The sequence below is a fragment of the Castor canadensis genome, chromosome 13 (genome assembly GCF_047511655.1).
Source record: "Castor canadensis chromosome 13, mCasCan1.hap1v2, whole genome shotgun sequence".
NCBI classification, from domain to species: Eukaryota; Metazoa; Chordata; class Mammalia; order Rodentia; family Castoridae; genus Castor; species Castor canadensis.
In genome coordinates this window covers 91,926,397-91,944,306 of record NC_133398.1, presented here as the reverse complement: position 1 = coordinate 91,944,306, position 17,910 = coordinate 91,926,397, and the positions used below count along the sequence as shown (strand labels likewise).

The window sequence follows — 17,910 nt, the reverse complement described above, 5'->3', positions numbered from 1 at the left end:
AGACTGTCGGGTTCACTCGCGTAGGGAGGGGGCGGTGAAGGGGCGTTTTCCAACCCTGAGGGAATCTGCGGTTGGAGGAGGGGCGCCAGCGCGCGGCAATTCGGGCGTGAAGAAGCAAAAGCAGATTAGGTGTCCTCCCGATTTCTGCTCTCACAGTTGCGCGGCCCATGGATCTCTGTTGTGCGAGGAAGGCGGAACGCCCAGGTCGGTGCTGGGCCCAGATTTATGCTCCCGGTTTCACAGTTCACACTCGCGTCTCCCTCCCTTCTTTCTCAACAACCATGTCCCCTCCCGCAGCTGCTGGGCCTCAGGGACAATCTGTGCGGCCGACAGTGAGTGGCCGGTCGGCGTCCGCCTGAAATGCGCTGTGTAACGGTCCATGCTGGCCGGTGGGCCCGGGGCTCGGCCGGCCGCTGGGGTGGGATCCCGGGACGCGCGGGTGAGCCCCAGAGTCCCGCAGAGCCGGGCGTTTTTACATTGCTCCGTCCTAGCGAGACCTTCCAGTCTTTTTACGTTTGGTTAATGTGCCTCGCGATGCGAGTATTGTGTAGTTTATTCTGAAAAAAAACTTTTTGTGTTTACCCCTAAGATGCAAATCGCAAAATACGTTGAAGGCATCCGCCTGCCTTTCACTCAGACCCTCGCACTCATACCAGCTCCGGATTAACGGTGCCGTCCACACCGCCCGGTGTGTGGTCACTTAGTTCTAAGGCCCCGCGCCTTTGTTACGGCGCGTAAGGTCGCGCCGACTGGGCGACATTCCGGGAAGTCGCCAGCCCTGCTGGTACCCGCTTACTACGTCCGGATTCAGCCTTCCAGCCGCAATCGCAAATTCGTGTCGGAGCAGAAAGATGGGGCAGTCCGCCAAAGGCTAAATTCACCATGACCAGAAATGAACACGCAAATACCTGTAGTAGAGTTGCATTGTGCTGATTCACTCCCGTCCTAACAGTTTCCTTGTTGAATAATGTACAGAATAGAGATGCCGCCATCCTTTTAAAATAGCTGTGTCATGATTAAACACTCCATCCTAGTTTACTTGAGTGATAAGGAAGAAAACTTGTTAGGGGGACTGAGGACTTGGAGAAGTACTAGTATTTACATCCTGGGCGGATAGGTTGTTGTTAATATTTATTACCCGGGATTGTGGAGATTATAAAAGTTAATGTCTGTAATTTTTAAATGTCCCATGAAGAATGTTTAGTCTTGTTGAGGAGGTAAAACGTAACATTTTGGTTCTAAGTTAACAAAGCTCAGCTTTCTATTAAGGATTCAAGAATTGATGAGTGTATGTAGGGGCTGGGAAAATTTGGGATTATAGAGCTTTAATCTATCAGGATTGGCAACATTTAAGTGTCTGATTGAAAATCTGGGACATTTCACTAATGTGTACATACAACGTACTGTAATAATGATCCCTTATTGAAGTTAGTATTTCTATTGTAGCCATCATTTTCTGCCTTGATCAACAGTGATGAGACGGAATCCAAAGGAAGCAGCTCTATATAGGAACTGTCTTGACTGGACCACTGGTAAAAGCTGTTATGTTCTCCAGATGCTTTTGTGTGGGAGGGTTGTTTGGGTCGTTCCCCACCTACTTTGTTTTCTTCCTATCTCATTTTTTGCTTTTACTTTTTCTCTTTCAATGACGGGAAAGTCTTTTACCCATCCTTTCATTCTCTTCTTAAAACTGGGAGTTTTCAGTTCAACAATATTGCAACTTGTTCTCAGGGTCTGATAAGTAGCTCAGTGTTGGATACCTAGGCCCCAGGCCTTAGGTTTAATCCCCAGGACCACAAAACGACAACCTGCGCTCATCGAAGGGCTTGACAATTTGATTTATTCAGTAGCTCCTCCCTGGTGTAATTAATTGATACAAATTAATGATCATTTCAGATCTTCAATGAATTTAAAGCCAATATTATTTAGCTGTGCATTTACTTTAGGTAGGCTAATGTAATTGAGATTGTACATTAGCCAGCTGGAATATTATTTACAGCTGCCATTTCCTGAGTTCTCCACTATGTTCCAGACCTCATGTTGGCAATTTAATGCTTGTTATAGTACTTCTAGTAACTTGTGGTTATCTTTGTTTTATGAACGGAAAGTAAGACTGAGAGGTAAGGAACATGTGCAAGGTCACATAACAGAATTGGGTTTCAGACCCCTAAACCTATTCTCTGTTTTTTTTTTTTTCCTTCATACTAGGTTATGGAGGATCCACAAACAACTCTGCTTATTTCTTTTTTATTTCAGTCCATGTACATAAATTTTTCTTTCCCTAATATTTAGAGTACCTTCTCAAAATTCTGAAACTACCTTTTGAAATCATCCCCAACAAATTCAAACAGACTTCTTTTTATTTTATTTATTTATTTTTTAATTTTATTATTCATATGTGCATACAAGACTTGGGTCATTTCTCCCCACCAGACTTCTTTTTAGATGAAAATAATGGAAGCATGGGATGGACATAAATATTTGTTAGTGCTTTTAAATCTCAGCTATTAGTTGAATGCCACATAAAAAATATGTGTTAAAAAATGGATATGTGAAGCTAATTGAAAACTGATAAGTCAAATATATGTAAGCCTTTTTGATGAGTGATAGAATTTTTCTGCTCTGTTCTTCTGTTGAATGCTTGGTAATCAAGATCTAGAATGTAGATTAGTGTGGTCAGCCAGGTTTATCAGGCACAAAATGCTAATCAAATTTTTCTCCTGACTATAAAATAGTGGGGATATGTGGCCTTTTCCTTAACAAAATGTGAACATATTTCTGTGTTATTAAATAGTCATTAAAAAATGTTTCTTCCAAGATTCCATTTCAGGGATACAATACAGTGTATTTTTTTTCTATTGTTAAACATTTGGAATTACTTTTTCCACAATATAAAAACATAGTGATGAACACTGGCACATAAATGTTTGTTACAGCTTTCTTTTTCTTTTTTTTTTAGCTGCTGGGGATTGAACCCAGTCTTATTAGTGAACATTCACTCTACCTCTGAGATATATCCCCAACCCCTTGTCCTTATTTCTGATTGTTTTCTTAACATTAATTTTGGAAAGTAAAAGAGGTATATCATAGTATGAACATATCTCAATGTACAATTTAAAAAACATCTTTTCCAAAGTTATTTTTCTTTTCTTGCATAGTGGAGTGAAGTTCTTGAGGATAAGAGGCTGTTCTTTGCATATCAGCAAGTGGGAAATTGTCTGCCCTAGCTAACTTCTCCTGAGCTGCTTTTGCCTGCTATGACTATTGGTTCTTAAGAAGAGGGACAAAAATCTTAAGAATTCTCTGAAGGACTAGATGTAAGTAATACAATTTGCTGAATTACTAAGGTTCTCAGTTATTGAAACTCATAATGTAGATACTATATGACACTTTTCTTATTTAATTAAAATTAAAGATTTTCTTTATAACCTGTAGGGAAAAGTTCTATTACTTATAATTTTTTTATTATAATTGGATATGACATGCAGTTGTAGGAACTATATATGCATTCCTGGTCAATCATATCACCTGTTTTGCTTACTTTCCTGATAAATGAACTGTGTAACAGGTTTGCATTTAGCAGTCAGTTTTTTCCACAAAGTTCTTGAATTTTTGACAGAATATTTGAGAATAACTATTAGAATGCTTGTACAATGTTTTGTGTTTTACAAATGTCTTGATTACCTTTTAAAGTTTTAGTTACTGGAATTTTTTTTTCTTTGCCTAGTTATAATAACATTACTGTAAAATTATAGTATGTCAGTTAGCTCCAGAAGTTGAGGTTCAAATTCTGAAGGATAGTACTTGGAAAATTATTAATTAGGATTGGCAAACATTAATGGAACAATTTAGTTGTTATGGTTCAATGAGCAGTGTTTCTTAGAATTTGTTCCAATTGTCAGCTGAAAGGAGTTGTCACTTGCTGTGTCCCGAAGCACATACTGGAATAGTAGTGCATTCTTGGAGTGCATAAAATAAATTAAAAAAAAAATTAAACTGACACAGTTTAATTTAAATTAAGCCTTAAATAAGAAGTTTGTAGTATTTTGAAAACTTAAAAATTATTTTATGTGGTATTTTGGAGGTATAGCAAAAGAAAAGTAATACTTAACCATAATACTGCTATTTTGAAACTATCACAAAGATAAAAGTAGTAGATGATTTTTTTTACATTTTAGTTGACTGTGTAGATGAAATAATTTAGAATGACAAGGTAAACTTTTATATGAAATCTGACAAAAGTCTTCATTTCACTAACAGAATGGTCATTTAAATTTTATATGTAAGTGGGTTTTATATGCAAAGGATGGACTAGCTGTACTTGCTCTTTGCACTTAACAGGGTCTAGAAAATGGTATAGGAATAGAAATTAGCAGGGTTTATATTTTAGGTTTGGGTAGGATGTTTGGTATGACCTGTATGCCTCAATGCATCATCTCTCGGATAGATAATACTGTTTCTATTACAGATTATAATTTTGGGATTTAGATAATGCTACACATATAAAAAGTATTCTGAAAAAAATTAAAATCTTACAAATAATAATTTATTTTTATCAAACCCTTATCTTCAGTTCTGTGTATATATATCTCTACCTGCTGGGATATAGAATTAGTATCTCGGAAATTCATCCTTGTTCATTTTTTGTCCAGCCTTGACCTTTTCAGTTCATACCAATCTTCCTTTCTTACTGGTTCATTCCTCCTGAAGATTTCAATAGTATTATGTCCTGGTATTTTGACAGATTCTGGTAGAAGATAGCATTTGTGTTATATGACTGCATGTAACTTTTTTCCTGGGCTGGCCTCAAACTGCATTCCTTTTGAATAGCCAGGATTAACGGTTTGAACCACCTTATCCAGCTAACAGCTAACATTCAGGTTTTTTTTTTTTTGTGGGGCTGAAGTTTGAACTCAGGACTTCCCACTTGCAAAGCAGGTGCTCTGCCACTTGAGCCACACTTCCAGTCTGATTTTGCTCTGGTTATTTTGGAGATTAGATCTCGTGAACTGCTTTCCTGGGTTGGCCTTGAACCATGATACTCCTGATCTCAGATTCCTAAGTAGTATGGAACAGGCATGAGCCACTGGTGCACAACTGACATTCAAGTTTTTAATGAGCATAAAAAGTATTCACATGCAGAACTGTTTTCCAAAATGACTGTGCCATTTTGCAGCAGTGACGAGAATTCTAGTAGTTGGTATTGTCAGTTATGTTTTAGTTTTAACATTTCCCTGGTGTTGAATAATACTCAGCATTATTTCATGTGTTTATGTTGGTTTATTTTTTTGTGAATTATCTGTTCTTTTGCTCATTTTAAAATTTGTTTTCTTACTAAATTTTAAAAATTCTTTATATGGTTAGAAGCCTGTTCAATTGTATGTTTCTCCTAGTCTGTGTCTTGCTGTATGTGTGTGTGTGTCTTACTTTTTAACAGACTGTTTCACAAAGCATAAGTTGTGTACATTATATAAGATAGGTCTGTCTTTACTCTTTGCATGTAAATATTCAGTTTTCTCAGCACCGTTTGCTGGAGAGACTATCTTTTTTCCATTGTGGAAGATCATTTTCAAAGATCAATTGATCAGATAATGAGTGTTTCTTTCTGTACTTTTTTTTTTCCTTTCTAGACTTTCTATTCTGTTCCATTGGTTTATATGTCTTTATGCTATTTTCTCCCTTTTAATCCATGTTAAGACTAGCAAGAGCTTCTAGTACAATGTTTAGGTATCTACAGTCACATCTTGCTTTGTTCCTGATCTAGAATGGTAATATTTAGTCTTTCATTCCTTTAAGTTTTCTTCTTTTAATTCCTTTTCGTTTTAAACATACATGTCCTGTGCTATTTCGTTCATTGCTAGTAGCAGTAGTAGTAATGAAAAAAACAGAACAAACGGAAGATAAAGTTAAGGAAACTTCTCCCAAAGTTAAGAAAAATCCCAAAAGTGAAACATCAGTGCAAAGAAATCATTGGAACATTGAGGACTGAAGAAATGAATCATACATATATCAAACTTTAAAGAGTTGTTTTGAAAGTGACAATCCCACAGCTGAATGTGGTGATGTACCCCTGTAATCCCAGCACTCAAGAGGTTTGATGTAGCCTGGGCTACATAAGAAGATCCTGTCTCAAAAAAAAAACCAACAAAACGAAAGGTGGGGAAGGGGAGAGGGATATAATATATAGCAATCCCTTGCCTTCCCTTCTTTTTCCTTTTTTTGGCAGAACTGGGGTTTGGAACTCAGGTCCCTTTGCTTGCTAAGCAGGTGTTCTACCACTTGAGCCATGCCCCTAGTCCTTCATCCTTCTCTTTTATTTCCCTCCCTCAGAAGCAATTTTAACATCTATAGCTGATTCTTTTTTAATTTACTTTCATAGCTCTGAAAGCATGCAAAGAGCTACTTTGCCACTTCTTGATTTTTCAGTTGTAGGCATTTTATCTGTTGATTTTTACAATGGAAATGAGGATTTAGCTCTGTCTCCACCTGTCTTACTATACCTCATCTCCATTCTCACACATTTTTCCAGCTCACTGTATAGTTAAAATTTTTATCAGATTAGTATTTAGGGTGTGTATTAGTATATCTATGTATATGATATTAGCAGCCAAGTCATATAGTATACAAATAGTAGTACTTTTGTCTATCCAGTACAACTTTTGATTTTTCTCTGAGTTATCTTGTTTTTTCTTTTCCTCTTAGTATTCTGTATGTTTATTGTTAGTCTCTCACTCCTCTTGTTCTTTACATCTCCTTTTTACATTGAGAAGCATGGGTGTAAAGTAAAAAAAAGAATTATGTGAAATCCTGAAAATTGTGGTATTAACAGTTTTTTTTTTTGGTGGGGGGCCTGGGGACTGGGGTTTGAACTCAGCTTCATGCTTGCAAAGCACTGAGCTTGAGCCTTGCCTCCAGTCCATTTTGCTCTGGTTATTGTGGAAGTGGAGTTTTGAGAACCATTTGCCTAGGGGGCCTCCATTCGAGATCCTATACATCTCAGTCTCCCAAGTAGCTAGAATTACAGGTGTGAGTCACTGCTACCTAGAGGCCTTACACAATTTTTTATCCTTAAAAAATAATCTTTCCCGAGGCCCTCTGGCTGTATGCCTGTCTTTTGTGTAAGAGCCAAAATATCATGTGTTTTTCTTTCTTGTTTTATTCCTCTGTTGTTATGTTAGAGCATACCCTCTACTACAACAGTTGTTTTATAAAATGCTGGCCTGAAAATCTTCCCTGTCTTTGAACTTTTAAATTGATATCATTAGAACTAAAGTACATATAACTTAACTTTCTTCAATATAAAGATTTACTAATTCTGTAATTATAATGACCTTCACTTCCCCATCTCCTTTATTTATTTATGTATTTTTTTGTGGTACTGGGGCTTGAACTCAGGGCCTTCACCTTGAACCACTCCACCAGCCTTTTTTTTGATGGGTATTTTTGGGATAGGGTCTCACTAACTATTTGCCCTGGTAGGCTTTGAACTGCAATCCTCCTGATCTCTGCCTCCTGAGTAGCCAGGATTACAGGTGTGAGCCACCGGCACCTGCCCCTCCCTATCTCCTTTAAATTTTAACCATTCATTAAATTAATAATGTACTCAATGTTTGTAGGTTCCTGAGAGCTATATGTTTCTACATCTTTCATGGGCTGTTTAAAAAAAATATATTAATGATAGCAAGCACTTACATAGAAATTAATGTGTGTTAGAACAGAAATATAGAACTGAAAAAAGAATAGTTTAGAGGCAGTGATAAGGAGTCCATGTCACTGAAAAATATGAAAATATGGCACCTGGCAGCTTTAAGTTCAGTAATAAACTGAAGTTTACTTTCCTTACATTTCTTAGGCGTGTGCTACAGTTCTTTTCAACATTTTTTTGGGATGCAATGTAAAATAGTCTTGTCGGTACAATATGGCTTAAGGTGAGCTGTATTACAAGTTTCAGGCTTCAAGTTCCTAAAATTTCAGATAGGTGTATTATTTTCTTATTTAAAAGTTTAACAAGAACAACAACAAAATCCCATTTACTAATTTCAGGCCATTCTAGGATTTTATTCAATGTAGGAGTTGGTCATTCATTCCAAAATAGCAATAACCATAGTTTTTGAGTGACTGCTTTTTGCCAACTGTAAGTAATAGTATAGTTTACAGAGTTCTTACCATGTACTAGGTGTTGCTTTTTCCATGTTAGTTTATTCTGCATAACAAGCCTATGAGGAAATGCTATTCATCTTATTTTACAAATGGGATAAGTAAGGATACCTTGTAGTTGATTAACTTTTTCTTTTTGATGGGACTGGAGTTTGAACTCAGGGCTTTCTTTACGCTTGCAAAGCAGGTGCTATACCGCTTGAGCCACATCTAGTCCATTTTACTCTGGTTATTTTGGAGATGGGGTTTCGAGAACTATTAGCCTGGGCTGGCCTTGAATCATGATCCTCCTGATCTCAGCCTCCTAAGTAGCTAGGATTACAGGTGGTAGCCACAATTGCCCAGTACAGTTGATTAACTTTTTAAGGTCACAGGTTTGTAAGTGAATGATAGTCTGGCACCAGGGTCATCTTAAATTTTCATAGTAGCCCTATGAAGCAGAAATAAGGAAATAGATTTAGAGCAACTTTCTCAGGTACTTGTCTCTGTTCATCTCACTCTAAACCTCATGTTTTTTATTCTGTATTAGCTCTACCGTGACTGATAGCAGGAACCTCCTGAGCCATACCATCAAACTCTTGTACTCATGAAAATGGGCTAGTGATTCTATAGCTTCATTTTATAACCCTGCTTCTTATCTTACCTCTCCTGGACATTTCTGAGCAGCAGAGGTTTTGAGTACTCCATTGAACAACCAATTCTGAATCCTGTCATCAAATCCTGTGCTGTTGTGCCAAGAGGTAAGTTTTCTTATGGACATATTAAAACTTAAATCAATTCTACCTCTTAAATATCTTCATCTGTAGAAGGACAAATTAAATTTTTGTGAATATGTGATTGATTCGTATTTAATGTTTTGCTACTGCTTTATCATACTGAGAAAAATCAGAAGCTGGGTGCTGAGCACTCATGCCTATAATCCTGGCTGCTCAGGATGCAGAGATCAGGAGGATTGTGGTTTGAGGCCAGTCCCAGGCAAATGGTTCAAGAGACCCTATCCTGAAAATATCCAACACAAAAAAGGGCTGGTAGAGTGGCTTAAGTGGTAGGGAGTCTGCCTAGCAAACATGAGGTCCTGAGTTCAAATTCTATTACCACCCAAAAAAGAAAAATCAGAAGTAAGTGTATTTGCTTGGCAGGACTGTTGAGAATATTTACCAAACAAATACGATTGCTTTATATCAGTTGAGAGTCTACTCTTACATGTTAAAATTCAAATACTAGATGACCATAATGATATAACTTTTAATATAGTTAAGTTGTAATTAGAGTTCAGTATAGATGTAAAAAGAACTTTAATGACATTGTTTACTAACTGAATTGTAAATGACTAATCTTGTTATTTTAATATAGTATTATATTTTCTTTCATACTTCTGACATGCTCTGTAAATACTCATGTAATTCTTACAAAAATCTTGTTATATAAATAGTAGTATTTACATTTTCATTTTACAAATGCAAAATCTGAGAGAATTTAACTTGACAGCCAGCTTTGAGACCTGGTATATCTGTCTTAAAAATTTTGCTTTTCCTATATACTGTCAGATAATTAGAATTTTTGAATTTTGGACAGGTAGAAAGTCAGAGATTTTTAAGATGCTGGAGAGAGAAAAATCTAAAGGACTTGGTGGTTTTGCCTATTTGCTCATTATAAATAATTATAAAAGCCGTATTTAAACATACTGAATTATTTTAATTTTTTTATTTTCAGGTGATAGATGCATATTTCTTTTATGTAAAAGAAATGAGTGTAACTGCTATTGCATCAAGAGTTGAAACCTGGCTTTCAGCCACATGGCATGTTAAAGTACCTCTAATGTGGCTGGAAGCTTGTATCAACTGGATCCAAGAAGAAAATAATAATGTTACTTTGAGTCAGGCACAAATGAATAAACAAGTGTTTGAGCAATGGCTACTTACTGATTTGAGAGATTTGGAACATCCTCTTTTACCTGATAGCATTTTAGAAATTCCAAAAGGAGAGTTGAATGGATTTTATGCCCTACAGATTAATTCTTTGGTTGATGTAAGTCAACCTGCGTATTCCCAGATACAGACGTTGAGAGGAAAGAATACATCGAATGATCTAGTTACCGCTGAAACACAAGTTATACAAAAACCTTGGGAAGCAAAGTCTTCACGAATGTTGATGCTGCAGCTCACTGATGGAATTGTACAAATACAAGCAATGGAATATCAGTCTATTCAAGTTCTTCATAGTGATCTTCCTCCAGGTACAAAAATTTTGATTTATGGAAACATTTCTTTCCGTCTTGGTGTTCTATTACTGAAACCAGAAAATGTGAAGGTGTTAGGAGGTGAAGTCGATGCTCTTTTAGAAGAATATGCCCAGGAAAAAGTACTTGCAAGATTAATTGGGGAACCTGATCCTGTAGTTTCAGTTATACCAAATAATTCTGACCAGAACATCCCCAGAGTTACAGACAGTCTAGATCCTGTCTTAGGACCTTCTGATGAAGAACTCTTGGCAAGTCTTGATGAAAATGATGAGCTTGCCACAAATAATGACACTTTCCTGGAAAGATGTTTCGACATAGACAGTGCCTCAAATACTATTCCCACAAGGCAGTCGAGTTTTGAACCAGGATTTGTTACTTCTCCACAGCTAAAGGAGAAAACACCAAACCAATCTATGCATTTCAGTGATGGGGAATTAGATGACTTTTCATTGGAGGAGGCCTTGCTTTTAGAGGAAACTGTCCAGAGAGAACAGATGGAAACTGAAGAGTTGCAGCCACTGACTTTGAATAAAAATATAGATAAATGTATGGAGAGATTTACACACAAACCTAATACTCCCAATGATGTTTTTTTAATTTACAAACAAGGAAACAAGAATTGGAATGAAAAAAAGTTGTTTGAACAAATGACTTCTGAAGAGAAGTCTTTTGATTGTCCAGCTGCTAGAGACCAAAACAGTAATGTTTTTTCATGTCATCATAATACACCATTAGCCCACGATTTTACAAATAAAGAAAAGCAGCCAGAGATAGTTAATAAAATAAAACAAACCATTAGCAGTTCAGAAGAAAATTTCTTTAGTAATAAAACATTAAATAGAGAGTTGGTCAACTGTGTACCAAAAAAGAGTTCACAAATTTCTGATGAAGATGGTCACCATTTATCAGATTATTCTTCAAGATCTTTGGAGACTAGTACTGATCTTCCTATTGGTATGGATTTATATTCTCCACCTTTTATCTATTTGTCTGTTCTAATGGCCAGTAAACCAAAGGAAGTTACAACAGTGAAAGTCAAAGCATTTATTGTAACTTTAACTGGAAAGCTCTCAAGTTCTGGTGGCATTTGGAGTGTAACTGCAAAGGTTTCTGATGGTACTGCGTATCTCGATGTAGATTTTGTAGATGAAATACTTACTAGTTTGATAGGGTTTTCAGTACCAGAAATGAAAAAGTTAAAAAAGGATCCTGTTGCATACCAAAAATTCCTAGAAGGTTTGCAGAAATGTCAGAGAGATCTAATAGATTTGTGCTGTCTAATGACTATCTCATTTAATCCTTCCTTGGGTAAAGCAATGGTACTTGCATTAGAAGATATTAGCATGGAGCACCTTGAGGACCTAAAGAAGCGGTTGAATAAATAATTTACCAAAATAGTATTAGGTAACAATTCAAAACAATAAGGAAATATTTAGAATTAAGTTTGATCACAAATTTATTTATTAAACTCTGTAAAAAGAAAAAGTTTCATAGGTTATTGCAATTTAATTAAAAATGTTCTATCATTTTGTTTTATGTATAGGCTTTTTCTTTCTTTAGTGCTAGAGATTGAATTTGGGTTTTTGCAATTGTTAAAGGAATTTGGTGACTGACTCTTGTTGAGAAATTTGTTTTCAGCCTGTCATTTCATATATAAGATGAGTTCTAAAGTATTACAGTGATGTTCCTTGAGGAGTCATATTATTGAAAGCTAATAATCATAAACATGTAATTTTACTTCTAATATGTTGTGTACCCAAAAAGATTTGTTTATATCATCATTCTTAGGAAAAATATTAAAATCCAGTGGATAGAATCAGACTTTCAGATGCAAATTTCTTTGCTGGTTTTTATTTTATTCATTGTAAATATTTTCTGGCATATTTAAGGTAAATCTTGTTAACTAGATACTGTTTCACAGATATGTTGAGTGATTTAAAAGCCTTGTTTCTAAGAACAGTGTATTTTAAATGGCATGTTGAAAGCTTCATTATTAAGTACTTCATTTATTGGATTAAAATAAGGCATTCATGTCTTTAGGTATAATTGTCTGCTTTCTGAATTAATTGGATTAATTGTACAGATAAGCCTTCCTTTAATTTTGTTGTAAGTGCTGATTGTCTTAAAGGGAGATTTTTTACCACTTTTCCACTTTGCTATTATGAAGTTATGTTAGAGAAGTAAAAGTTACATTTATTAATCTTTTATGTTAAAATTTTAAAGTGCCTTGAATTTTAAAACATTAAACAAATGCTTAAATAATAAAATGAAGGCATTTTGCTTTATTTTAGTGAAAATAATATAACAGGAAATATCTGGAAGATAAAGATGGAATCTACAAATAGAAGAAAAAGATCTTAAAAATATTTTTTTCTTGTTTGGAGGATGATAAGCAGAGGTCTAAGCATAAGAATACAGATAGTGCTGTTACATACTCTTAATCTTGTCTATATGTAAGTATATAAACAATAGGCAAGATTACTATTAGAGATATAAATGAGATGACATTAGCTTTCATTATCTTTTTTCCGTTTCCTCCTGTAGTCTTGTCACTGTGAGTGGTGCTGAAAAAACTGTAATTAGATTTAATTTTCTCCCTTCGTGTTCAATTATTGAAAAAAAGTACCAGTCCATCCTTCTATATTGGTTCTTAGTGCTTTGATTTTGTTTCTAGTCTTTTGTGACCTTGATTATTTTAGTGGTTTACTAATTGGTCTTTACCTTATTTTGTTGTCAAACCATTCTTCATAATGTTGCCAGAATAATCTTAGTTTTAATAAATTTCTTGTTTTTCATCATTAACCTTTAATATCAGTCTTCTCCACCCTCTTAATTTCAAGGTAAAGTCCAAATTTCTCATCTGGTTTATTCTTTTGTGATCTGGCTTGACTTTTTAAATTTATATTTATTTATTTATTTATGCTATTGGGGTTTGAACTCAGGGTCTACACTTGAGCCACTACATCAGCCCTTGTGTGTGTGTGTGTGTGTGTGTGTGTGTGTGTGTGTGAGAGAGAGAGAGAGAGAGAGAGAGAGAGAAAGAAAGAGAGGGAGAGAGATGGGTTTTTTGAGATAGGATCCTTGAGCTATTTGCCCAGGCTGGGTTCGAACTGCGATCCTGATCTCTGCCACCTGAGTAACTAGGATCACAGGTGTGAGCCACTGGTACCTGTCTCGACTTCTTTTTTTAACTTTATCTTGCTCCATTGCTCTCTCTCTGCCTAGTCTGCCCCTAAGATTTAGTTATACCAAATTATTTGTAGTTCCCCATTGTGTACAGGATATACTTCTTACTTTCTGATTTTAACTCCCCAAATCATATTTCCAACTGAGTTTTAAACTTCATTTACCCATTGTGGTGGTTCATGAATTCCACTCTCCACTCTCATGCTTTCCTGTGCCTCATGCAGACTGATAGGTATTGTGCTTTTTTTTTATTACTCCATAGCTATATTTTTTGCAGGATAATTCTTATAGGGGGCTGTTTTGTACTTTTTAGGATGTTTTGCAACATCATTGACCTGTACTCAGAAGATGCCCACAGCATCCTTTCTAGTTGTGGCAACCAAAAATCTCTAGACATTGGCAAATATTTCTTAGAAGAAAAATACTCCCACTTAAACATTGCTCTGTTGGGATGTAAGCTGCTTAAGTGATGTGATTGAGGGATTTGTCTTTGTTAACCCCAGTAAGTGTTTTATCAAACCAATCATCTTCATTCCCTTGCTTAATACATTTTTAGTGATTTCCCATCACACATTCTAATAGCATGGTACTTAAGATCCTGCATAGTCTCCCTACATGGTACCTTAAAGAGGTAAAGAAACAGATTAGAAAAATCTGCTCTATTATAAAGGCAGACTGTGTGAAGAATTGGCGTAGGTTCTGGCAGGGTGGGGAAAAATGGGTTTTAAAATTTCTCTGGGAATTTGTAGCCATAGTTCTGCACTTATGTGGATCTAAGCAGATGCTTAAGTTACCTGCATGAGAATCTCCAAACAGAATTTAACACAAAAAAAGAGTGATCCTAAGGGCAGTGGCAGGGAAGGAAAACAATGGACCTGATCAGATCAGCTTTCTCTTCCTCTTGAGGATGAATCTGTTTTCACAGACTATATTCCTTGTCCATTTTTTTTAAGTAATCTGGATTGGTTTGACACTGTTTAAGATGTGGTAAGTAAGTCTACCCAGTTCTGGAGCAACACATGAGGCTTTAAAAGTCACATGCTAGAAGAGAGAGAGGGAGACAGAGAATGAGCAGGAGAGAGGAAGGAAGAAAAAATTTCAGCAGAGAACTGGTAATTTAAAAATGAAGTGGAAATTCTTAAAATGATGTAATAGCTAAATTGAAGTCAAGTGAGTTTAACACCAGATGAAGAGAAATTATAAACTAAGTTTTCTTAGAAGAAAAAGATTCAGAATGGTGCATACATAGATAGGGATAGGAAAGAACCAGAAAACAACATAACAGAACAGTTAAGCAACTGGATCCCAGAAGTAGGGAATATTTGTAGTTAATTCTTAGGAATTTTCTGAAAATTTGGAAAATCATCAAGCTACAAATTTCAAAGACCACATAAACCTAAAGCAAAATCATCACTATGCAAGTATTACTAAGAAACTAAATAAAAATCTGGAGTGGTAAAAGAACTAAGGTGTATTACCTCCCAAAGAACAAAATGTGATGACTGACTTCTCAGTAGAGATGGATGGCCTCTTCAGAGTGATGAAATATAACTGACAACCCAAAGTTGTAAAATAAGGGTACATTTGACAAAATACAGAAAATTTCATACAAAAGTATTTCTTCCCTAACAAGCCCCCCACACAAGAAATTTTTCTTGAAGGTATGGCCCAACCAGTAGAGCATCTGCTTTGCAAGTGTGAAGCCAAGTTCCAACCTCAGTCTCACAAATAAATAAAAGAAAATTGTCTTTAAGCTGAGAGAAAAATGCTATCAAATAGAACCTTAGAGATGCAAGAAAGAATGATGATAAAGATAAATATGTGAATTAAATGGATAGTGATTTTTAAAACTAATGTCTTAAGGGTTTTCAAAACCAGAGGATGCACATGGAAGCAATAGCATATAGGGGAGGAGGATAAATGGAGTAAAAGTGTTTAAGAGCCTTATTTCTGATAGAAGGTTAAGTCATTTTATATTAAACTTGAATGTTCAGTGGTGTATTTTGTACTATTTAGGATAAGCACACTAGAATATTTTTAGAGATTATGTTACTATAAAGCTAATGGGCCAAAAATAGAATCACAAAAAAGAAAGAAATGAACAAAGAAAAAGTGACATGTAGGAAAAACAATTGCTGAGGTGGTAATTCAGATGTTTCAGGCATTAAATGTAAACAGGTGGGTTAAGGGGTAGCTGGTGGTTGACTGCCTTGCATCCCAATTTTGTATATATATATATGTATATATATATATATATATATATATATACATATATATATATGAGAAATACATAAGATGCCAAGTTACAGAAGTGAAAGGTAAAAAAACCCACATATACATGAATCAACAGAAAGCTGCTATATGGGGCTGGGGTGAGTGGCTGAAGTGGTAAAAAAAAGACTGCTGTCACTGAAACCAGAGTTTTGGATCAGAGACCCAAACTCCTGAGATTCCCTATGCCAAATCCAGCTACCCTCCCCTAAATGCCAAATAAAGAGGCATGGTGAAAGCAGAGAAAGGAGGTTTATTACACAGCTCAGGACATGTGGGAAGAGGCAGAGGAAGCACTCAGCTCATCTTCAGCCATTTTTGGGGTACAGACATGAGCTATAGGTTTAAGTAGATAAAAGAACTGGGGGCAGGGGACAAAGGTATGCATATTTAAACAGTCCCAGTCACAGGTGTGTTCTGGTTGATCATTATCTCAGTCCAGGGGCTCCCACAGGGGTCTGGAGAAGATTTTGCTGTCATCACTTGAAAGGATCTCTGGTTCCCATGAGATGATTATTCCACTCCTGGGTGCAGCCTCAACATTATAGGTAATTGTCCTCATTTGGATGTGTGGTCTGTCCTGCAAGTCTCCACTATTCCTTATGGGAATTTCAGTCTTTTCATAAAGATGTTATCAGTTCTGTCCTTTCTGGAATCCAAGGAGATGCAAAGTGACTGCAAAGAGAATGGCTTAGAGCAAAAATGGATACAAAATGGAGGCAGGAATGCCAAGCTTCTGTTTTTAGAAGCTCCAAGTAAGGAGTCAGTGCTTTTCAGCAAAAGCAATTTGAGCACCTCTTATATCACTATATTAATAAAAAACAATTTCAGACAGACTTGCTGATAGGAAAGAGGAACTGGTGATGATGATAAAAGGGAAGGTTTAACAATTGTGGATTAATGCAATTCAATATGTAGCTTCTAAATTTATCAAAGAACTATAAGGAATAAAAAAAATCTATAATCATAGAGGAAGATTGTGCCTTCAATGAACAAAAATATTTGGCAGGGATATAGACAATATAACTAATTCTGACCTTAGCAACATGTATAAACTATTGTACTACACAAATGAAAAGCATTGTTTTTTGTGGACTTGTGAAACATTTTCAAAAATTGACTGTACACTGTAAAGCAAGTAAAAATAGATCTCAAAGGATTATAAACATATTCTTGCCATAATTAAAACAAGTTAGGAGAAAAATGGTCAGAGAGTCACATATGTTTAGAAACTATAAAACATTCCACAATAATGTTGGGTTAAGGAAGAAATCACAAGGAAAGCTAGAAAATATTTTAATTACAAGAATGGCATCAAATTTACAGAATACAGCTAAAACCACTCTTAAAGGAAATTGTATAATTTTGCAGAAAAGAATAAAAGCTTAGCATCAAGATGGGCATTTATTCCAATAAGTTGTAAAAGCTGCAAATTAAACATAAAAGGAGAGAAAATGCTGAATTTAGTGGAATAAAATGTATAATAGGACTAATGAATTGCTTGAGAAGATTAAAAACACCTAACAAAACTAATGAAAAAGTACAAAGGCTCAAGCATGTGCGCGCGCGCACACACACACACACGCTAGAAATGAAATGGAAGCATCACCCATTGTTTCTTAATAGTTTTTAATTTTTATTTATTTTCAGATAGGGTCTTAATGAGGGAAGCAAATGAGAGTGGAAATAAAGGGCTCTGGGAACGTAAAGGAAACGTGGCAGAAGTAACTTTGTCTTAGGTAAAGGAGACAGGAAGGCATAAAAGCAAACATCTAAGGAGACATGAGGAGTGGGCTTCTCACCCAGATAATAAAGCACAGCGGGCTTTCTCCTAGGTAAGGGAGACAAACATTCTTAAAGACAAACATCTAAAGAGATGAAATATAGGAAAGATAGTACAGCAAATTTTCTCTTGAGGGTAGAACAGCAAATTTTCCCAAGATAAACAAAAAGGGAGTTTCACCAAGATAATGTTTATGGCAGGTCTCAAGGACAGGATGGACTAATAAGGCCCTCCTAGAATGCCCAGTCCAGTAAGTCAAGACCCTCCTAGA

General features: G+C 35.8%; 1 protein-coding gene across 2 annotated transcripts; it reads left to right on the top strand.

Annotated features, from left to right (window-relative positions):
* Positions 1-36: 36 nt before the first annotated feature.
* Positions 37-12,666, top strand: Rmi1 (RecQ mediated genome instability 1). Of its 2 annotated transcripts, none has more exons than XM_074052277.1 (5): positions 37-204; positions 1,447-1,532; positions 3,159-3,317; positions 8,824-8,897; positions 9,871-12,666. In XM_074052277.1, the coding sequence occupies exon 5, from the start codon at positions 9,904-9,906 to the stop codon at positions 11,782-11,784; it is 1,881 nt and encodes a 626-aa protein (XP_073908378.1). In that variant the 5' UTR covers positions 37-204; positions 1,447-1,532; positions 3,159-3,317; positions 8,824-8,897; positions 9,871-9,903; the 3' UTR covers positions 11,785-12,666. The 2 variants fall into 2 exon arrangements, with proteins under 2 accessions (XP_073908378.1, XP_073908377.1); XM_074052276.1 differs by having other exon boundaries at positions 38-204; positions 8,687-8,897.
* The last annotated feature ends 5,244 nt before the right edge of the window (positions 12,667-17,910 follow it).

Coding starts and splice junctions, on each gene's coding strand:
- Rmi1 (XM_074052277.1), top strand. CDS start 9,904: ATGAGTGTAACTGCTATTGCATCAAGAGTTGAAACCTGGCTTTCAGCC.